Source organism: Pseudopipra pipra, chromosome W, assembly GCF_036250125.1.
Source record: "Pseudopipra pipra isolate bDixPip1 chromosome W, bDixPip1.hap1, whole genome shotgun sequence".
NCBI lineage: Eukaryota > Metazoa > Chordata > Aves > Passeriformes > Pipridae > Pseudopipra > Pseudopipra pipra.
Genome location: NC_087580.1, coordinates 11,303,340 through 11,322,734, shown reverse-complemented (window position 1 = coordinate 11,322,734; position 19,395 = coordinate 11,303,340). Strand labels below are relative to the sequence as shown.

The 19,395-nt window shown below is 53.6% G+C and overlaps 1 protein-coding gene and 1 long non-coding RNA gene across 2 annotated transcripts in view; both read right to left on the bottom strand.

Annotated features, from left to right (window-relative positions):
• Positions 1-510: 510 nt before the first annotated feature.
• Positions 511-19,395, bottom strand: part of LOC135406004 (zinc finger protein 91-like) — a 369,522-nt gene continuing 350,637 nt past the window's right edge. Inside the window, exon 5 of the mRNA XM_064640514.1 lies at positions 511-1,463. Within this exon, the coding sequence (XP_064496584.1) occupies positions 660-1,463 (804 nt within the window). The 3' untranslated portion in view covers positions 511-659. The remainder of the gene's footprint in view (positions 1,464-19,395) is intronic.
• Positions 1,503-4,827, bottom strand: LOC135406160 (uncharacterized). Its single transcript, XR_010426179.1, has 3 exons — positions 4,389-4,827; positions 1,906-1,981; positions 1,503-1,717 (listed from the first exon to the last, which is right to left on the bottom strand). It is a non-coding gene; the product is annotated as an uncharacterized LOC135406160 (long non-coding RNA).

Below are 19,395 nucleotides of genomic sequence, written 5' to 3'. Positions count from 1 at the left end.
CACAGGGGGGTTGGCAAAGGGGGGTGGCCCCCCTGAGCTCCCAACTTCCTGTGGGGTGCTGGGGGCTGCTGGATCCAATCTCAGCCTTGCATCATACCAACAGTTTCAGTTTAGAGGAATTACAGAGCTGTGACTGAACCACTTTTGTCCCCCAGCTTTTAATGATGGCAAATCAGAACTATTGATAGAAATGAACTTATTTAGGGTTAAAAATGATCAGACAGAAGATCTTCATCAGAATTATTTACTGCACAATACAAACACTAAAACTACCAGGAGTACAGGATAAGACAGGACAGTGCTCTACACTAAAGCAATTGTTGAAGCAATTCTACTCAAGCTGGCACAAAAGCAATAATTCTTAATTAGAGATGGATGGAACTCCCCCAGACCAACGCTGGTGGGGAGATCTCTGCTCTCAGCCTCCAGGAGTGACTTTGGGGGGTCCCCAGCCAAGGCAGGAATCTCCACACACAACCCCCAAGAAGGGTTCTGTTGGAAGAAGCTGCCTCTGGGAAAGGGGACTGGCCCTTTGTGGTCGAAAGGGTTGGACTGACAGTCACTGGACTCCAGGGGTTGCCTCCCCATCAGGGGCTTCATTCGGGGTGGAAGCAGCGGCCGAAGCTCTTCCCGCAGTCGGGGCACTCGCAGGGTTCCCCTTACTGGTGGGTCCGTCGGTGTTTGGTCAAGTTACCGCTCTGGGTGAAGCTCTTCCCACACTCCCCACACTTGTAGGGCCTCTCCCCGCTGTGGATGCGCCGGTGCCTGACGAGGGTGCAGTTCCACTTAAAGCCCTTCCCGCAGTCGGTGCAGCGGAAGGGCCTCTCATCCGTGTGCGTCCGCTCATGCATGAGGAGATTGGAGCTGGTCTTAAACCTCTTCCCACATTCCGAGCACCTGTAGGGTCGTTCCCCAGTGTGGATAAGATGGTGGGTGCGGGGGCTGGAGCTGTAGGGCCTCTCCCTGCTGTGGATGCGCCGGTGCCTGACGAGGGTGGAGTTCTGGTTGAAGCCCTTCCCGCAGTCGGTGCAGCGGAAGGGCCTCTCATCCGTGTGTGTCTGCTCATGCCTGAGGAGATTCCCACTGCGCTGAAACCTCTTCCCACACTCCCCACACGTGTAGGGCCGTTCCCCAGTGTGGATGCGCTGATGTTGGATCAGGGTGGAGTTGTCCCTAAAGCTCTTCCCACACTCCCTACACGTGTAGGGCCGTTCCCCAGTGTGGATGTGCTGGTGTCGGATCAGGTTGGAGCTGTCCCTGAAGCTCTTCCCACATTCCCTACACGTGTAGGGCCGTTCCCCAGTGTGAATGCGCTGGTGTTGGATCAGGGTGGAGCTGTGTCTGAAGCTCTTCCCACATTCCCTACACGTGTAGGGCCGTTCCCCAGTGTGAATGTGCTGGTGGGCAAGGAGTTTCGTGCTCTTCCTGAAGCTCTTCCCACATTCCAAGCACCTGAAGGGCTTCTCCCTGCTGGGAAGCTGCTCAGGGACCACCAGGTCAGAGTTCCCCCTCAAGCTCCGGCCGCCTTCCCGGCACAGGCTGGCTCTTTCCTCCTCAGAGCACCCTGGGTTGGCTTTGGAGCCCCTCCTGCGGGGGGATCTCCGGCCCTTTTCCTCCCCGCTGCCTTCCTGCGCCGGGGAGCCCTTCAAAACGGCCTCTCCCACCAGGCTCTGCCGGGGGGATTTGTCCTCCGGGCTCTCCGTCCTCAGCTCGGGGCCTGGGGCAGGAAGCAACAAGGACAGGGAGGGGATTTGCCTCCGGCCCACAGGGAAGGCCAAGGACATCCCCCCAACTCCGGCCCCGGCAGGACGGCGGCGCCAGCGGGGTTGTCCTGCAGCCGGGGCCATGCTCGGCTGACAGAGCCAGCACAACACCCGCCCAAAGGGACACTGACTTCCTCCTCACCTGCCTGGGGGGCCCAAGGCATCTTCCTCTTCCTCGCAGCCTCCTTCATCTGCCCAAGCTTTGGGAAGGACAAATCCTGATGGGGGGGAAAACAAGGGCTGAGGGTGTTGCCTTGGGGGTTCCTCCTGCCCAAGTCCATCTCTAGAACTCACCGGGCATCCTGTGACCATAAAAACCTCCAAAACACCAAGATTCAGCCCAGAAAAACCCAAACCACCCAGATTCAGGCAAAACCCCCCTCAGAAATAGCAAGAAGAGCCCCACACCCTCAAACTGCAAAAACTTGAGATTCAGATGAAATATACTCCAAAAATATGAAGATTAGCCAAAAAAAATCTCTCCCAGAAGTTCCCCCTCTCTGGTCTCTCCCCTCTGGGGTTGGAAGGTCTCCCCTGTCTGGGATGTTTGGGGTCCCCCTTAGGGATGCTGGCAGTGTTGGGGGTCCCAAGGGTCCTTTCTCCTCTGACTCTCACCTTCGAGGGGTCACGTTCCCAGACATTCCCCCTCTCCAGGTTCTCCACTCTGTTGTCCCAGGGATCCCAGGGGTCCCCACTGTCCAGGCTTCCCCTTCTCCACACCCCCCGTTTCAGGCTCCTGAGGGTCCCAGGGCTCCTCCCTCTCCGTGCTCCCCCCTCCAGGCTGCCGGGGGTCCCCCAGCTCCGGCATCTCCCCGCTCCGCCCTCCACACTCGGCAGCTCCCGGGCTCCACACCCACCCCCAGCACTCCTGGGGGGCCCCAAACCCGCTGTGTCCCCCCCATCAGCACCAGGCTGACAATGGAGCTGGCGGGGCCTGACCCAGCAACACCAACCCCCATCGTGGGGGGGACCTGCATCCCCCACCCACCACCAGGGCTCTGACCCCAACCCAGCCCGGCCCCCAAAAAACACCTCCCACCCACCCCCAACAGCCCCCAAGGGCACAGCCCTGCACAAGGGCCGGCTGTGCCCCAGGCACCCAAACAGCCCCACGGGCGGGGGGACACCAGAGGCTGCCCCAGGGCAACGAGAGCAGGGAGCGGATCGGGCCCCCTGACACGTGGGCGGGCTCTGGGCTCAGCCTGACCAGGGGCAATTTGGCACCAACAGCAGGGCCCTGAACGCTGGCTCGGCACAGGGGGCCCGAGCTCCCCCCCCTCCAGCTCTCGGGGCTCTCACAGCTCCCCCCTCTCTCCAGCCTCCCCTACTCTCCAGGGATCAAGGCACGGGGACACCGAGGCACCCCCACGGCAACCCCAGTCCCTCCCCTCCCCTCAGCCCCCCTCTCCCACCCCTTCCCCATCGGCCCCCCAAACCCCGCTCCCCCAGCTCCCTTTGGGGGTGACCCACCGCCCCTCGTGCTCCCTTTGGGGGTCCCACCCGCTCTTTTCGCTCCTCTTCCCCCTTTCCCATCGTGGCCGCTCCGCTCACCCCACAGCGGCAGGAAGGGCAGGGACAGGGGTGGAGCAGCAACAGCAACAGCAGGAGAACAATCGCCCCCCATCCCACGGGTGCCCGGGAAGGGGGAACTCGTCCCAAATATCCTGGGGGGGAGCGTGGGGGGTCTTGACATACTCAGGCTGCCAGCACAGATTTCCCTGCAAAGTCTGCAGGGAGTCAAGCTCTGCAGAGGAGACTGTGTCCCATGGATGGGATTGCAGAGGCTCCCTCAGGTCCTCAGCAGGAATCACCAACCAGGAATAGACACAAAAGGCCCCCACGAAGTTTTTTGGGGGAGTGTCCTGTAGGGAGGGGACAGTGTCACCCCACCAGGGCAGGGCTGGCAAGTGGGAGGCTGCTCCAGGGCTCTGCAAGAGGCCTCGTGCTCTGCTCGGCCCCAGCACTGGCTGGTCCCAACAGCCCCGGCTGCCCCCGGCCCTGGGCAGCTCTGCTGCCACAGGCTGTGCCCTCACCGTGGCCCTGCAATGGCCCTGCCTGTCCCTCCCCCGTGGCCCTGCCCGTGGCCCTGTCCCTTGGCTCTCTCTCTGCCAGCTCAGTGTGGGGCACACGGGCTGGGGGTCCCTCCCAAGCCCCCTGGGCAGCCGGCGTTGGCTGGGGGGATGTGAGGGCTGGGCCTGCTCAGCACAGCCCCGGCCTCGTGCCCAGCGCCTCTTTCCTGCCCCACACAAGAGCTTCCCGGCCCCCCAGGGCTCCCCTGCTGCTGCCTCTGCTCCTGGCCCTGCCTTTGCTGCTCCCTTGGCCGGGGCAGCGGCTGCAGGGGGGGGATGGCAGCAGCTTCAGCTCCACGGCACTTCCTGGGGGGAGCTCAGCCCGAGGGGGACGGGCAGGGACCTGATGGGGATGGACAGGGGCCCAGCAGGGACAGCCAGGGCCTGCAGGGGAAGGCACAGGGACAACCTGGCCCCCCACACTGCCAGGGCTGTCTCTGCTCCTCCTTGCAGGCTCCGTGGCCAGGCACAGTTGGTGTTCCTGGGTGCCCACCATCTCAGCACTTGGAGCCGCTCAAATCAGCGCCCGCAGCTCTGCAGCAAAGCCCCAGCTCACCTGGCACACAGGGGATGGACACAGCACCTGCTCGGGGATGGGCACTCACAGCTTTGTGCCTTCCCCACCACGGGGCTCTCCTTCCTCAGCAGCACCTCTGCCTTGCACTTATTCTCAGCCTCACCTCAGGGCCTGGGCTCAAGGACAGGAACCTGCAGGGAGGGGACATCATGTGCAAGCTCAGGGCTGCCTGCTTGCACTGGGCTGGGGGCTTCTTTCTCCTACAACCAGCCCACAACTCAGCCTGCTTTGCTAACACCACACATTTACAGACTAACCTTGGAGATAGATATGGACAGACATCTCTCTCACCCTGGGGATGGAGCCTCAAGCATGTGCTGCCACAGGAATGGCAATCAGAGAATCACAGAATCAGCTGGGTTGGAAAAGACCTCCGAGATCATCAAGTCCAGCCCTGGATCCAACCTTGCTGTGCTTCCCAGACCATGGCACTGAGGCCACATCCACTCTCACCTTCAACACCTCCAGGGACAGGGACTCCACCCCTCCCTGCCCAGCCCATTCCAAGGCCTGATTACTCTCTCGGCAAAAAATTGCTTCCCAATATCCAACCTAAACCTCCCCTGGCACAGCTCCAGACCCAGCCCTCTTGTCCTACTGCTGCTTCCTGGCACAACAGCCCCACCCCCACCTGGCTCCAACCTCCTGGCAGGGACTTGCAGAGAGTCAGGAGGTCTCCCCTGAGCCTCCTCTTCTCCAGCCTCAGCACCCCCAGCTCCTCAGCCTCTCCTCACACCACTTGTGCTCCACTCCCTTCCCCAGCCTCGCTGCTCTTCTCTGCTCCTGCTCCAGCCCCTCCAGGGCCTTCCTCAACTCAGGGGCCCAGAGCTGGACACAGCACTCCAGGGGTGGCCTCACCAGCGCTCACTCCAGCCCAACAATCCCTTCCCTGCTCCTGCTGCCACACTCTTCCTCACACATTGGCCACACTTCCTCACTCCATTGGCCCTCTTGGCCCCCTGGCCACACTCTGCCTCCTGTTCAGCTTCCTGTCCATCCCCACTCCCAGCTCCCTTTCTGCCTGCCTGCTCTCCAGACACTCTGGCCCCAGCCCGGGGGGCTGACGGGGCTTCTTGTGGCCAAAGGGCAGGACCCGGCCCTTGGCCTGCTGGAACCTCATCCCCTTGCAATCAGCCCATGGATCCAGCTGGGCCAGGTCCCTCTGCAGAGCCCTCCTGCCTTCCAGCACATCAACACACCCCAGCTTGGGGTCACCTGCACATTTGCTGATGAAATGCCTGGTTCTGCAGCAGCTGCAGATGCTCAAGGGGCAGCAGGAACAAGTCAGGGGCCTGGGGGGGCCTGGGGGGATTTGGGGTGCGGGAGGGTCCTGGGGGAGCTGGGGAGGGGCTTTGGGGATTGGGGGTACAAACCAGGACAGACCAGTACAGACCAGTACCTCCTCACTGCTCCCCCGATCTCTCCTGGAGCTGGGCCACATTGTTGTGGGACACCTGAGCCCCCCCCAGTGCCCTCCCAGTACAGCCCAGTGCCCCCAGTACAGCCACTGTGCTCCTGCTGCCGGGTGATCCCTTTTTGAGGAGGTTGGAAGGGATTTGAAGGGGGGCTGGGGGAGATCTGAAGGGATCCGGGGGGATGGTTGGATGGGGATTTGGGGGGTTTTGGGGGTCTTTGATTGCATTTGGGGGAGCTAAAATGGGTTTTGGGGGCATTGGGGCATCAAAGGGATCTGTGGGGGGAGAGGATTAAAGGGAAAATGGAGGTTAGGGGACATTTGGGGGGGCTTAATGGGGCCTGTGGGGGAGAGGAGGGGCTGCACCACAAGCAGGTGATCCCTGATGTCCCGAAGACCCTCTTGGTGTCCCCAGTTCCCCCCCTGACACCCCCAATTCCACTGTCCCCAAACCCCATTCCTGATGTCCCCAACGCTCCATCTCATCCCCCTGGACCCTCTGACACCAAACTCATCCCCCCTCCCCGCCACACTCACAGAAAGGCCAAGGGCATCTGGGGACACACTGGGGACAGCTGGGGGGCTTTGGGGGGCACTGGGGGATTACTGGGGGATACTGGGACACACTGGGGGAACCAGGGGGCACTGGGAAGGACTGGGGTGTTACTGAGGGACACTGGGAGGGACTGGAGGTGAACTGGGGCACACTGGGGGGCACTGGCAGAGAACTGGGGAGTTACTGAGAGATTACCAGGACACACGGGGGGACACTGGGAGGTTACTGGGCCATACTGGGGGTTACTGGGTGCTCACTGCAGGATCACTGGGCCATACTGGGGGGCAGTGGGAGGTCACTGGGACACACTGGCTGGTCACTGAGGGGGTTACTGGGCCGTACTGAGGGTCACTGGGAGGTCACTGGGATATACTGGGGGCACTGGGATCCCCTTACCCAGATGTGGTACATCTCCCCCCCAGATTTTGGGGGGCATCCCTAGGACCCCTCCCCTGGGAGCTGGGGGACCCCCTGAACCCACTGCTGGGCTTTAGGGGACCCCCTAAAATCCCCTCACAACCCCTGAAATCCCCCCCTCGACCCATCGAAACCTCCTCAAGGACCCCTCATCCCTCCCCAGCACCCTCTAAACCCTCTCAGTGACCCGCAAAACCCACTTGAGACTCCCCAAGCCCATTCAGGGACCCCCAATCCCCCTCACGGACCCTCAAAACCGCCTGGGACCCCTTAAACCCCCTAGAGACCCCAAAACTGCCTCGAAGGTCCCCGCAAAGCCCCCTAGGAACCCCAAACCTCCTCACAGACCCCCAAAGCCCACCTGGGACCCCCCAAATCTCCTCAGAAACCAAAACCCCTATCAGAGCCCCCCAAACCCCTTCAGGGACCTTCAACCTCCCCCCTGAGTCCCCTCAGGACACCGAACCCCCTCAGGGACCCCTCAAAACGTTCCCGGGAACCCCCGAACCCCCCCGCTAAGCCCTCCCGAGCCCTCCGGCCCTCCCACCCCCAGCCGCGCTCCCCGCAGCCCCGAGGGGATGCCCAGACCCCGCTCTCGCCGCCCCCCGCCAGCTCTCACAGCGAAGTGCAGCGACCGGCACCTTCTCCCCCCTCACGCCACGAGGCCAACATGGCGCCCGCTCTGCCCGCCCCCCGCCTTTACAGACCCGCCCCGCAGCCAATCAGCGCGCGGCCCCGGCCCCGGCCCGCCCTCCGCCTGCGCGGTGCATTGTGGGAGTTGTAGTCCTTGCGGCGGGGAGGATCGGACTGTTTGGGGTTTTGTTTCTCTGTCTTCTTTTATTTTCTCTTTTTTCTTTCTTTCTTTTCTTTATTTCTTCTTTCTTCTTTCTTTTCTTCCCTTTTTTCTCTCTCTTTTTTCTTTTTTCTCTTTTCTCTTTTTTCATTGTTTTTTCTTTTTTTTCCTCATTTTTCCTGTTTTTCTTTCTTTTTTTCTCTTTTTTTTCTCCTTTTTCTCTTTTTTCTCCCTTTTTTTAAATTTTTTTTTCTTATTTTTCCCTTTTCCTTTTTTTATACATTGTTTTCTATCAGTTGTTCTTTCAAGGAAGATTTAAACACATATCAAAACAATCTCCAGGTACATATCTTACAACAACAGATAATCTGCCATTGTTCCAGGTTTGTGAGGATTCTCAAGACCACAAACACCGAGACACCAAGGGTGAAAGTGAAGCAACTTTATCCTGTCCCTTGCCCCAGCCTTCAATCCACACCCAGCCCCGGATTTCTGCAAAGCCGCTGGGCAGGAGCAGGAGATGGAGCTGGTGCTCGGCGGGAGGGGCAGCAACAACAAACCCGTGTCTTTGGCACAGGGGAAGGAATTCGGTGCTTGAGGGGTTACATTCCACAGGCTGCCCTGGGGATCAGCTCATGCTCGGACAGTGAGAACAGCGAGAACATTCCTCATACAAATGGCAGAGGGAAGGGAGCGGAGGGGGAGCAGGGGCAGGAAAAGGAAGCAGAGCGATGGAAGATGGGCTGGGGCGGTCGGGGCTGGGGGAAGGCGGGCTGGACAACGCCTTGTTTGGTCCAGCAGCTGTTCCAGCTCCAGGGCAGATGTCGGGGGAGCCTCTGCCACAGGGACATGGCCAAACAGACGCTACAAAAGCTCTCAGAGGGGTTGGGGGCTCTGGGCGGGGCTGCGCTCTCGCCTCAAGCCGGGATCTCCCAGGGCAGTGGAACAGCAATTCCTGTCAGCTCCCAGCAAAGATCATTGGGGTTTGCACTGGGGAAATATTGACGCTCCAGCTTCCTCTTCTCTTTTTAGAACTTTGAGCTTGCAGTCGGGTAGAAGGGCTGGGGGGGAGTGGGAAGAGACCCATTTTCAGGGACACATGTCATCCCTCAGTTAGATGGAGCTAAACCCCTGACCTTGCTTAGGAAGAGCTGCTGATGCTCAGTTGTCTTCTTTCCCTTCTGCTTCAGTGGGATATTACATTTCCCTGCAGTATTGGTGACAGAATGCTATGTCAGCTGGAATGGTTTGGTTCTTACAGAAAGCATAAATGCATTTTAAGGAAGGTATTTTTACATAAGTGAGGCCTCCAAAAAAACCCCAAAGGTAATATAAGTGCAGAATCAAGTGAACTTTGGGGTTTTCTTTTAAATTCTTGGGTAGAAAAGCCATCCCAGTTAGGGACAGCAATTTATTGCATTGCTGAAAAAGAACCAACAAACAAACAAAAAAAGAAATCTGACTTTGTTCTCTTTCAGATTTGTTTTTGATCATAAGAATCCTTCTAGTGAAAAGAGCTAATTTACTGTCTCTAGAGGAATGTTTTAGGTGTGATTATCACAATATCACAGCTGCTGAAAAGGTCTAAAATAGGACATTGACCTTGAACGTGTTCCTGCATTTAGGATGTGGTGTTTAACATTCAAGAGACAATAGAACTGCAACTCATTTATTAAGGTATCACCTCAAATGTTAACTCTTGCTCTGTACAGACATGCCACAAGGATTGCAGAAAGCTTGCAGTATCCCAGGAAGTACAGGTGGTATTTTATCAGTGTAAATATGTGTAAGATTGTCAAGATTTCTGCTGGCAACACTCCATAACTAAAGTAAGTTTTCCCTTTGCTACTGCACTAGTTTATGATTTCATTTTTACTGACATTCCACCAGTCACATTATTAGCTTCACCAAAAGAAAGGGAAATAATCCTGCATTAATTAGAGCAACTGAATTCCCTCAGTCACCTTATCCTTGGCTGTCTGGGACAGTGATGCACTTCAGCTTCCCTACAGAAACTTCCACTAAAGAAGAGTTTGGGGTGATAGTGAGAGATCCAGATTGAAGGGTGTGCCTGAATTATCTTTAGGGAGGAGACCTTTTTTGGTGGGTGACAGGCAATGTGCCTGTGGCTCCCTTTTTCTGTCTGGGTTTTTTTCCCTTTCTTTTTGTCAGAGGCTTTGGAAAAGGTGTTTTGTCAAGAGAATAATATTCATTTATAGCCATGTGAACCGTTTCTATCCTGCACCAGTGAAGGCAGTCATCTAAATACCCAGACCCATGGCCTTAGAAATAAAACAAGGAGAAAATATGGAGTGTTTGTTTGAGACCAGATAAACTGAATGGAGTTCAGTAACAAGGTAAGGCAATTGCTGTTGTTTCACAGAGACATTTTTTGTCTGCTGGACCTGAGGGGAGCAGCAAAAGCTAAAAGCCTTGCTCTGTGTCTTTGTGAACACACTGTGGGTGAGTTCAAAGGAGCATTCAGAGGTTGTGTGGTGTGAGCCTTTTTCCCTCAGATCAAAACAAGGAGTAATTAATGCTAAATCCAGCAGGTGGCTTTCAGGTCATAACTTGGTCCAGTTTGTCCAACTGTGTCCAAACAGGTGAGGGAAATCTGGAACTTTAGAAGGGTTAGTTTTTTACCTCCTTAGCAGGATATCCAGGGGTGCACCAAGTGCCTGCCAGTGAGGAGCACAAGAGACCAGGAGACAGTGACAATATTGTTCTAATGTTGATCTCACTGGAGCACAGAGTGAGATCACACCTGAGTTATGTTTCTTTAATTAGTGATTGGGAATAAAGAGGAAATCACAGTGTTGATGACACTTTAGGATTTATTTCACACTCTTAGCAATAAGGTATTTTCCAGCTGGACTTTGAATAAGGTTCCATGGTATACTGCAAATTTCTATCTCAAGTTAACAGTCTACTTCTTCCCAAAGAAATTCTCAGCAGCTAACACCCTTCCATCATCTGGCTCTTTCCCTGATGGCTTGAGCTTGTTGCTCCTTTGGGTAAATACCCATTTGACAAAATGCACTGGGCAGCTTCTGCCAAGTGCCACTGAATCTCACTTCTTCCCTTGCCTTGAGGTAGCTGTGCTTTAAGAACCTGGCTGTTCAGGTGCCCTGAAATGTCTGTTGTATTTCAGTGTGAAGAAACTTAATGATGTGCTGTTTGGCACACATGAAAAATTCCCTGCCCAGAGAGCCATGGAAATGTAGGTGCTGCTCAGTGATGCCCCTTGGCTGGGACAGGCACTGCTGAGGATGTTTTCCTTCCCCTCTCTGATTCCATCCCCACTGTTTTGCACAGACTCCTTGCGGTCAGATTTTGCACTGTGCAGTTTGAGAAGTTAGTGTAGATGTGTGTTTGCAGGCATGTTCTTCTTCTGTATTCCTGGATGAAATTCAGTAGACTGATACCTGGTTTGAGCTTTTTTTTCCTCCTATAGTACTCTTTTTATTTATTTCTCCAGAACAGCTGGAGAAAATGAAGGTGCACTTAGCCCCAGTTCACTTGCTGCTGTAATCTCTTCACCTCTTTTTCTTTTCCCCTCCCCCAAACTGATGGGTAACTGTGAAACCCAAGGTCAGGAATGTGGTTGGAATTCCAGGCCCCAGTCTGGGGGAGGGGACACTTTCAGCCCCCGGGGGAAGAAGCCACTGCTTTGTTTATCAACAGGCAAAGGACAGCCCAGGATTTCTGGCTCTCCAAGCAGCAGCACTGGCAGGGAAGAGCTGCTGGCTTGGATGGAAGAGGGTTGAGAGAAAAGTAGTGATGGCTCCCAGGGGGAGAGGAAAAACGTGTTATTTGGGGTGTAAAGGGGGGGATGACAAGCTAACAAGGCAGTGGAAGCCACGGGAACAGGAAAAGGAGGGATTAGAGGAGACAGATCAGGACAGGAGAGACCCTCATGTTTCAGCCCCTGAATATCAAATCTTAGGAGAGAATGAAAGAACGTAGAAATGAAGCTCACCTGTCCTTGAGTGAGTTCCCAAATGGATCAGCTGTCATATTTTAAGGAGGGAACTTAACACAGAAAAGTGACCCCATCAAATGACACATGGACAGGGATTCCTTATGGGTGATTTTTATATGAGAGAACACATACACATGCAAAGATTTGAAAGCATTTTGGAATAAAAACTATTGAAGAAGATCCATTTTGGGTATAAATCTATAAACAGACACTTGGAGAGATAGTACAAACAATACATTTGCATTTTCATGTTTTGCTCCTGTGCACATGTAAATCAGTTTGTAGGACCTGTATTTTGAGTTCATACAGTCATACAGATAACTATACATAAAGACATCATATTGAAGTTCTGATTTGATCCCAAAATCTCTGTTTATCAAACTCTTAAAGATGCTCTAATGCAGTACCCTGCATTAGTACCTCTCATTTTAAAATGTGTTAACAACAGATTTTTTTTCCCCTGATGTTTCTACAGAGTACTTATATTTTACTCTTCATTTCAGAGCTCTTTAATCCAGTGCTCACAAGCCAATCTACATCTTGATGACAGAATTCCCATTTAACAATACAGGCAGCATAATGCTACTGGTAATTAAGCTTTTACTGCCTGCTTTTCTACAGTGGTCTGAGCTGTAGTTTTGCTGTGGTGGTTCCAATTCCTAAACTTAACTGTATTTATACCATGTTTGTAGGCAGCAGGCCCAGTCTTCACATAACATTAAATACATGACACTGGAATCTCTGCTGTTAACAGACACAAACATGTCTATTGAACCTGTATACTTTGGAATTTGGTTCTGTTGCTGTATTTACTTGCTAAAATGCTTTGAAACAGATCTGGAGAGGGCATTTGTGTTTCCATTTGTGAATGGCATTACTGCATTTTGAGGGTGTGCACTGATTAGTTTTGATCTGAAAGACTGCCATGTGCATCATGTCAGGGCTCCAGTCACCAAAGATTTTGTAAGGGTTGAGCTGCATTCTAAGAAATTATTGTCTTTCCAGTGCTGTTTTGTTTTTTTTTTCCTGGCCAGAAAAAGCCTGTGTCTGTTTTTGCTGGTAGGGGCAGGAACACTTTGAACCTGGAAAATAAGTATGGCCTCTTAGTGGTAATTTTAAGGCAAGGTAGTAGCTTCTGAGAGAAAAAATGCATTCCTAATTCATTACTTGTCACGGGTGACAGTGGGTCTGTCAGCACCTTGGCACATACTGACGAAGCAATAGATGTTGACCAGATCAAAGTATGCCCCTGAGATGGACTGAAAGAGAGGACTGAAAATGGAGGCCCTGATCCTGACAACATACTGATGCATCCTGAAGAAACTGTCCCGTGGGAACAGAGAACACTGTCTCATGGAAACAGGAGCACTGTCTCATGAGAACAAGGACCTGTTTTGAACGAGAGTAGTTGGGAAGAACATCAACATGAGAGAAAAATAAGAGCAGGTGCTCAGGACTGTTGTGGGAAAGAACTGGGCTGTTTTGAGAAAGAGCAAAGTTATTGTGAGAAAGTAGAGTTTAGAAAATGCACCTATTAGCTGTAAGAATTCTGGTGTGAAAGTTTGAACTGTCCTATCCGTGTGCATTACGTGTGTTCTAAAACTGTACTTAAGGGGCTGCGCAGCAGCCCCGGGGTCCCTGCTTTTTCCTTGGAATAAACTTTGCTGGAACCTTTTTTCGTGTCGCTTTGGCCGTTCCGACACTTTCAGCGACAATTACTGACTCTTTCAACACAGAGTTCTGGGAGTGTGTTTCAGCGCAAACAGTGTCTCTAAAGCTGAGTGTGGTCATTGTGCTGGAAGAAGTTTAATCAGGGACCTTTCACGTGACAGAAGAACAACTCTGAGCTGGCTCTGAGCGGGGGTTGCTGGAACCGGGCTGGGTGATGTTTATGCAGGCGTGCCCACAGGGCTGGGGGTTTAATGCCCTTGCAGTTCAGCAAAACTTGCTTTACAAAAGAACTAAACCCCCAAACACTGCAGAGGTCTGGGCACCCTCCCAGATTTACTAATGCAGAGCCAGGACAGCGCAGCCCTTGGCTCATTAAAATGAGGCTGAGTTAGTGCACTCTGATCCCTGCACACTCACAGAGGAAATGGAGCAGTTCTGGAGCTTTGATTTCTCTTTCTTATGTCTAAATACACACATCTAAAGGTCCAAATATTGGCACAGGGTGTAGATATAATATATATATGTTAGGATGCAGCTCTAATCTGTACAGGAGCACACGGAGCTGTATTTGCTCCCAGTTTCACCCAGGATGTTAAGGAATGGATTTGAGGGCTCCTTTTGTTAGGAATGTCTGGTGGTTTTTTTCCTAGCTAAGTAGAGAAGGAGGCTTTCAATTTTTAAATAGTTAATTATATAATTTTTATGGTTTTATATATCATATTATATATACACACATATTCATATACGAGTGTATACACTCTCCTGTGTCCCTTCTGTGTTCCTGCTATGGAGTGACGATATTTTTGTTCTAAGCTAACTCACTGCTGCTGTTTTGGGTACAACTAATGTCAAGCAGCAAAGCTGTAACATGCCAGAAACAGGCTACAGTGTGTTGAAGACACAGCTTATGTTTGATTGTGTAAATACAGAGAGTTAGTTGGGTTTATCTGAGAGCCTGGCAGAAGGAGAGAGGAGCAGCACAAACTGTTTTCAGTAACTGTGCTGTTCAGACACCTGATAAGATGGAGAGTGCTTTGGAACTACTGATGTGCTTTGAATAAGAAAAGAATAATCAGGTCCATTGGCACTGGCTTATCAGGAAGGAAGTAAAATGCCAGCACTTTTACATGAGCAAAAGGAAATGTTTTAGACACTTTGGGCCATTTTTGCATTGACATTAAATAGCAGGTGCTTTTGCCTGTGCTGTAATGAGTGGAAGGATTTATTACCCCGACAGAATGACAGGTGAATGTGTTCAGAGAGGAGTCCTCAGCAGCAATAACAGCTCTTTGGATAAGTGGCCACATCTATTCCTGCTTTTGGTAGAGATTCAGGAATTCTCTCCTTTCTTTCTCCTGAAGTGCAGTGGCTCACTTACAATGGGCAGTTTTACACTTGTGCATTTTGTAATATCCTGGCAGCATGTTTGATATTGGGTGTGTAACAGGCTGTTCATAAAATAATGCTGGATCATTGACTGGTGTGTCCTCTGCCTTCAGTCCCTGGGTATTTTCATGTTCCAAAAGAAAATATCTCAGCCTGTGCTGGGAAGGGAAGGTGGGATTCACCATTAACTTACCCCAGCAGGCATGAAACATGCTCAGATGCACTATTGTCTTCTCAAAGTTTACTGATTTTTGGTTTTGTACCTGTTCAAAATTAATTTCTAGGTTCTTTCACATGCTTACAATTAATTTGGGGAGATTCAAATTCAATGAATGACAGTGCACGAACACATTTGATTGATTTTGGATTCTAATTGATTCCTGTCAATGAGATCCCTGTGACACTCTGAAATCAATGATATGTGAGTCAACCAAGGCACCCCTGTTCTGTACATTAGGCAGCAGTTGGGAATTTAGGAACTAAATGTTCACAAGCCATAAATGGAGAAAATGTTTAGATTTCAATAGCCCTTTGTTTGGCATTTATTCACCCAAATATGTTTCTTGGGAAAGTTAGTTTTCCAAAGGGCAGGCTTTCAGTGAAAGAAAGGTCATTGATTTAAGGTTTATTACATTTTAGCTAAAAACAACAGGCTCCATTTGGGTGTAAAATAATTTAAGTATTTCCTGCAGGCAACCTTCATGCTTTAGAGCTGTTGCTCAAAGGTTTCATTCTTCTATGAAGGTGTCAACTGTAAATAGAAAAATGCATCACTGAAAATGTAATGGTTCAAAGATTCTAACTGAAATAAAAATTCCTGCCTGGGAAAGCACTATAATCAAAATAAAGTGCTCTTAACTTTTTTTTTTTCCTGTGGAGGCCGCACTTGAAAGGAGTGCTTCAAGGCAGCAGGGTTGGTAGGGAATGCCAATTGTTATTCATTTATTTATCTACTCTCCCCCACAGATGATGATAGTCCAGCTTTGGAATCAGCAACACACTTCAGCCACTAATACAAGGCAATATGTGAGCTGCTGCTGCTTCCAAAATGCAGTATCCTGGCATTTCAGTCAACTTTATAATCTGGCAAAAAACCACCTGGCAATATTAAAATCTAGTTCTGAAAAACTTTTATTTTTGAAAGCCTTTTATGTTTTTTTGTATCTTTTTAGCATATATTCAATTTCTTGGGAGCAGTGGCCAGGATGTTCACTTGATGGATGACTGGGGGGGGGAGTCTCCCCTCACCCCCGGCTTTTTTTTTCCTCCCCTTTAATTTTAAAAAGAGGTGTGATAACTGTGCATTAGGTAATGCTGGAACAGGAATCCTGCAGATGCAGCTGTTTGACAACATTAACGTGGGGGGATTGTACCATTGTTAGGGAAGTTAGCAGAGATTTTCCAAGCTGAGAAGGACAGCCTGCTGCCAAGCTCTGGCATCTGTCTTAAGAAACCTTTTGCTTCAAGGATGCCCTGAGGAAAATGATGACTGGATGCTTTTCTGAAGGCACAAAGGGCCTGTTTTCTCTTCCACAGCATTCAGAATGGGACTCCTTGTTCCAGCCTGCCTGCTCAGGGTTTTGTGGTGCTGGGTTAGGGTTTTCATGGGGTTTTTCTCCTGGGATAAAGTTGTGTACAGTGAATATTGATTATTCATCCCATGTCTTGGTCACTGTCTGCATCTTGAATTTGACCCAGAGTCTGGGTAAATGAGGAATGCATTGAAACAAAGTCAAGGATCCTTCAGTGACTTGTTTTTGTGAGTTCAATCTTCTGAGACCTCTGATGAGTCTGGCAGGGCAGTGCCTGTGTGCAGAGGGGCAGGGAACAGAGTCCCAGCACAGCAGCAGTGCCAGGGAGCAGCAGCATTTGGCCTGTTGAGAGCTGCTCTTTTTCTCCTGCCCCCCTCCCCTTCTGGGCCTGGGTGAGGCCTCAGTGCTCTGGGCCTTGGTCCCCGGGCTGGGCTGGGTCAGTCCTGTGGCCATGGCACTGCTGCCATGAGCTGGGCTCCACTGCACTCTTTCCACCACACAAGGGGCTCCATTTGCTCAGGCACAGCCTGAAGCCTCAGCTCTTCTTCTCCAGGGCTCTCAGGAACAAGGCCAAGGCCCAGACTCTCCAGAGGGTCCTTGCCTTGCTGGTTTCTCCCTGGAGTCCGTGTGCTGCCCTCAGGGTCCCCCTGTGGGGGCTGAGGGGCTGAGGCTGCTCCAGCTGGTGCTGGTGGTGGCCAGTGCCCCTGGAGATGGCAAATGGGGCCTGAGGAGCCCGGGGCCGATTCTCTGCTGCTGTGCTGGGGAGCGGGGCTGGCCCTGGGGCTGCAGGAGCTGCCTGAGCTGCTGATGTGCTGAGCATTGCAGACCCAGAGGGCCTGTCCCTGAGCTCCATGGCCTCCAGTCCTGCTGCAGGGCCAGCCCTGAGTGTGCTGCTCTGCTGGGCTGGGGCAGGGGCAGGAGATGGGGGGAGCAGGGAGGGGCTGGACTGGGCAGTGCCAGGGAGGGGAAAACCCCAGTGTTGAGCTGAAGTGTGTGAGTGGGCAGGGTGGGGGCTCTGCAGGGCTGAGGGGCCTCCAGCCCCTGGCAGTGGCAGCAGGAGCCAGGCAGACACTGCCCCTGCTGCCAGGAACTGGGAGGGTGTGCAAGGGAAGGACTCGTGTCCCTGCACAGCCCTGGGGGTGTGAGCAGGGCAGGAGCCCAGCTCAGCTCTGGAGCCCTCTCAGAGCCCTGACAGCTCTGGGGAGACTCCAGGAACAGCCTTCACTGGCCCAGGGACATTCATCTCCCCAGCCTCACACACATCCCCTGCAAATGGCCCTGTCTCCTCCATCACCCTCCTCTGCCTTTCTGGCCTGGCCCTTTCATTTCACACCAGCAAAGCAGCCTGGGCACCATCTCACCTGGGCACTCGGGGGGCTTCTGTGAGCAGGAGGGGCAGATTTCTCTGGAAGGTGCACTTGTCCCCTGTCCCATGGCACAGGGCACAGCTCAGAGGATGAATACACTCCCAGGCACACACATCCTGGAGAGCTTTTTCAAGACAAAAATAGGGAGAGGAAGAACAGAAGAGGCAAAATTAGAGAGATGAAAGGTGCCCCAAAAATCAGGAGCTTCCTCTGAGCCATGTTTCCATAACTGAATAATTGGTGGGATATTTAGTTTGATAAGTAGCTGCAAAAAACCTATTCATGTACATAGTGAAAGAATCAGCTTAATATATATAGAAGGTGTTGTCAATGAGAAAAACTGGAGAAAAATTGTTGAAATTAAAAAAAAAAAAAAAGGTCTGACAACGCTGGCCAGGAAGCCTTCAGCAATTCCCAAGAGTTCCGTTCTCTAGAGGTTTCAAGTGTCTCCTAAATTCCACACTCCTGGCTTCAGGCAGAGCAGTCCCAGAGCTGGCCACTGCCCAGAGACGCCCTGGGGCAGCTCCAGTGCCCAAGTGGGACAAGTGCCCCAGGGTGTGTGGGAGCCCTTTGGAGCAGGAGCTGGTGGGCAGGAAGGGCCCAGCTGGGGAGGGGCAGGGAGGAGGGAAGGGCCCGGCTGAGGAGGGACAGGGAGGAGGGAAGGGCCCAGCTGAGGAGGGGCAGGGAGGAGGGAAGGGCCCAGCTGAGGAGGTTCCTGTCCAGCCCACAGCACACCGGGTCCCTCGGGGCCCAGCTGAGGAGGTTCCTGTCCAGCCCACAGCACACCGGGTCCCTCGGGGCCCAGCTGAGGAGGTTCCTGTCCAGCCCACAGCACACCGGGTCCCTCGGGGCCCAGCTGAGGAGGTTCCTGTCCAGCCCACAGCACACCGGGTCCCTCGGGGCCCAGCTGAGGAGGTTCCTGTCCAGCCCACAGCACACCGGGTCCCTCGGGGCCCAGCTGAGGAGGTTCCTGTCCAGCCCACAGCACACCGGGTCCCTCGGGGCCCAGCTGAGGAGGTTCCTCTCCAGCCCACAGCACACCGGGTCCCTCGGGGCCCAGCTGAGGAGGTTCCTGTCCAGCCCACAGCACACCGGGTCCCTCGGGGCCCAGCTGAGGAGGTTCCTGTCCAGCCCACAGCACACCGGGTCCCTCGGGGCCCGGCTGAGGAGGTTCCTGTCCAGCCCACAGCACACCGGGTCCCTCGGGGCCCAGCTGAGGAGGTTCCTGTCCAGCCCACAGCACACCGGGTCCCTCGGGGCTGCGCTGCCGGGGCCGTGCCCGGCACTGACTGCGGAACCTCCCGGGGTGCCCCGCGCGAGGCGGGGGCGGGGCGGAGGGCGGGCAGGGGGCGTGGCCGCGCGCTGATTGGCTGCGGCGGGGGTGTGTCCATGCGAAGCGCGCGAAGGGCGCCATCTTTGGCGCGGGGGGATTCGGGGGCGGCCCCGGGCAAAGCTGCGCTCGGGTGTGTGAGCTGGGGGGGTCTGCGGGGGGAGCGGGTCTGGGGATCCCCTCGGGGGCTGCGGGGAGCGCGGCTGGGGGTGGAAAGGCTGGAGGGCTCGGGAGGGCTTAGCTGAGGAGTTCGGGGGTTCCCGAGGAGATTTTGAGGGGTCCCTGAGGGGGTTCGGTGTCCTGAGGGGACTGGGGGGGGGGGGGAGGTTGAAGGTCCCTGAAGGGGTTTGCGAGTCCCTGAAGGAGTTTTGGTTTCTGAGGGGACTGGGGGGGTCCCAGGTGGGCTTGGGGGATCTCTGAGGGGGTTTGGGGGTCCTGGGTGGGTTTTGTACGGACCTTTGCAGCAGTTTTTGTGGTCTCTAGATGGTTCCAGACGGCTTTGAGGCTCCCTTAGAGGGACTGGGGGGGTCCCTGAATG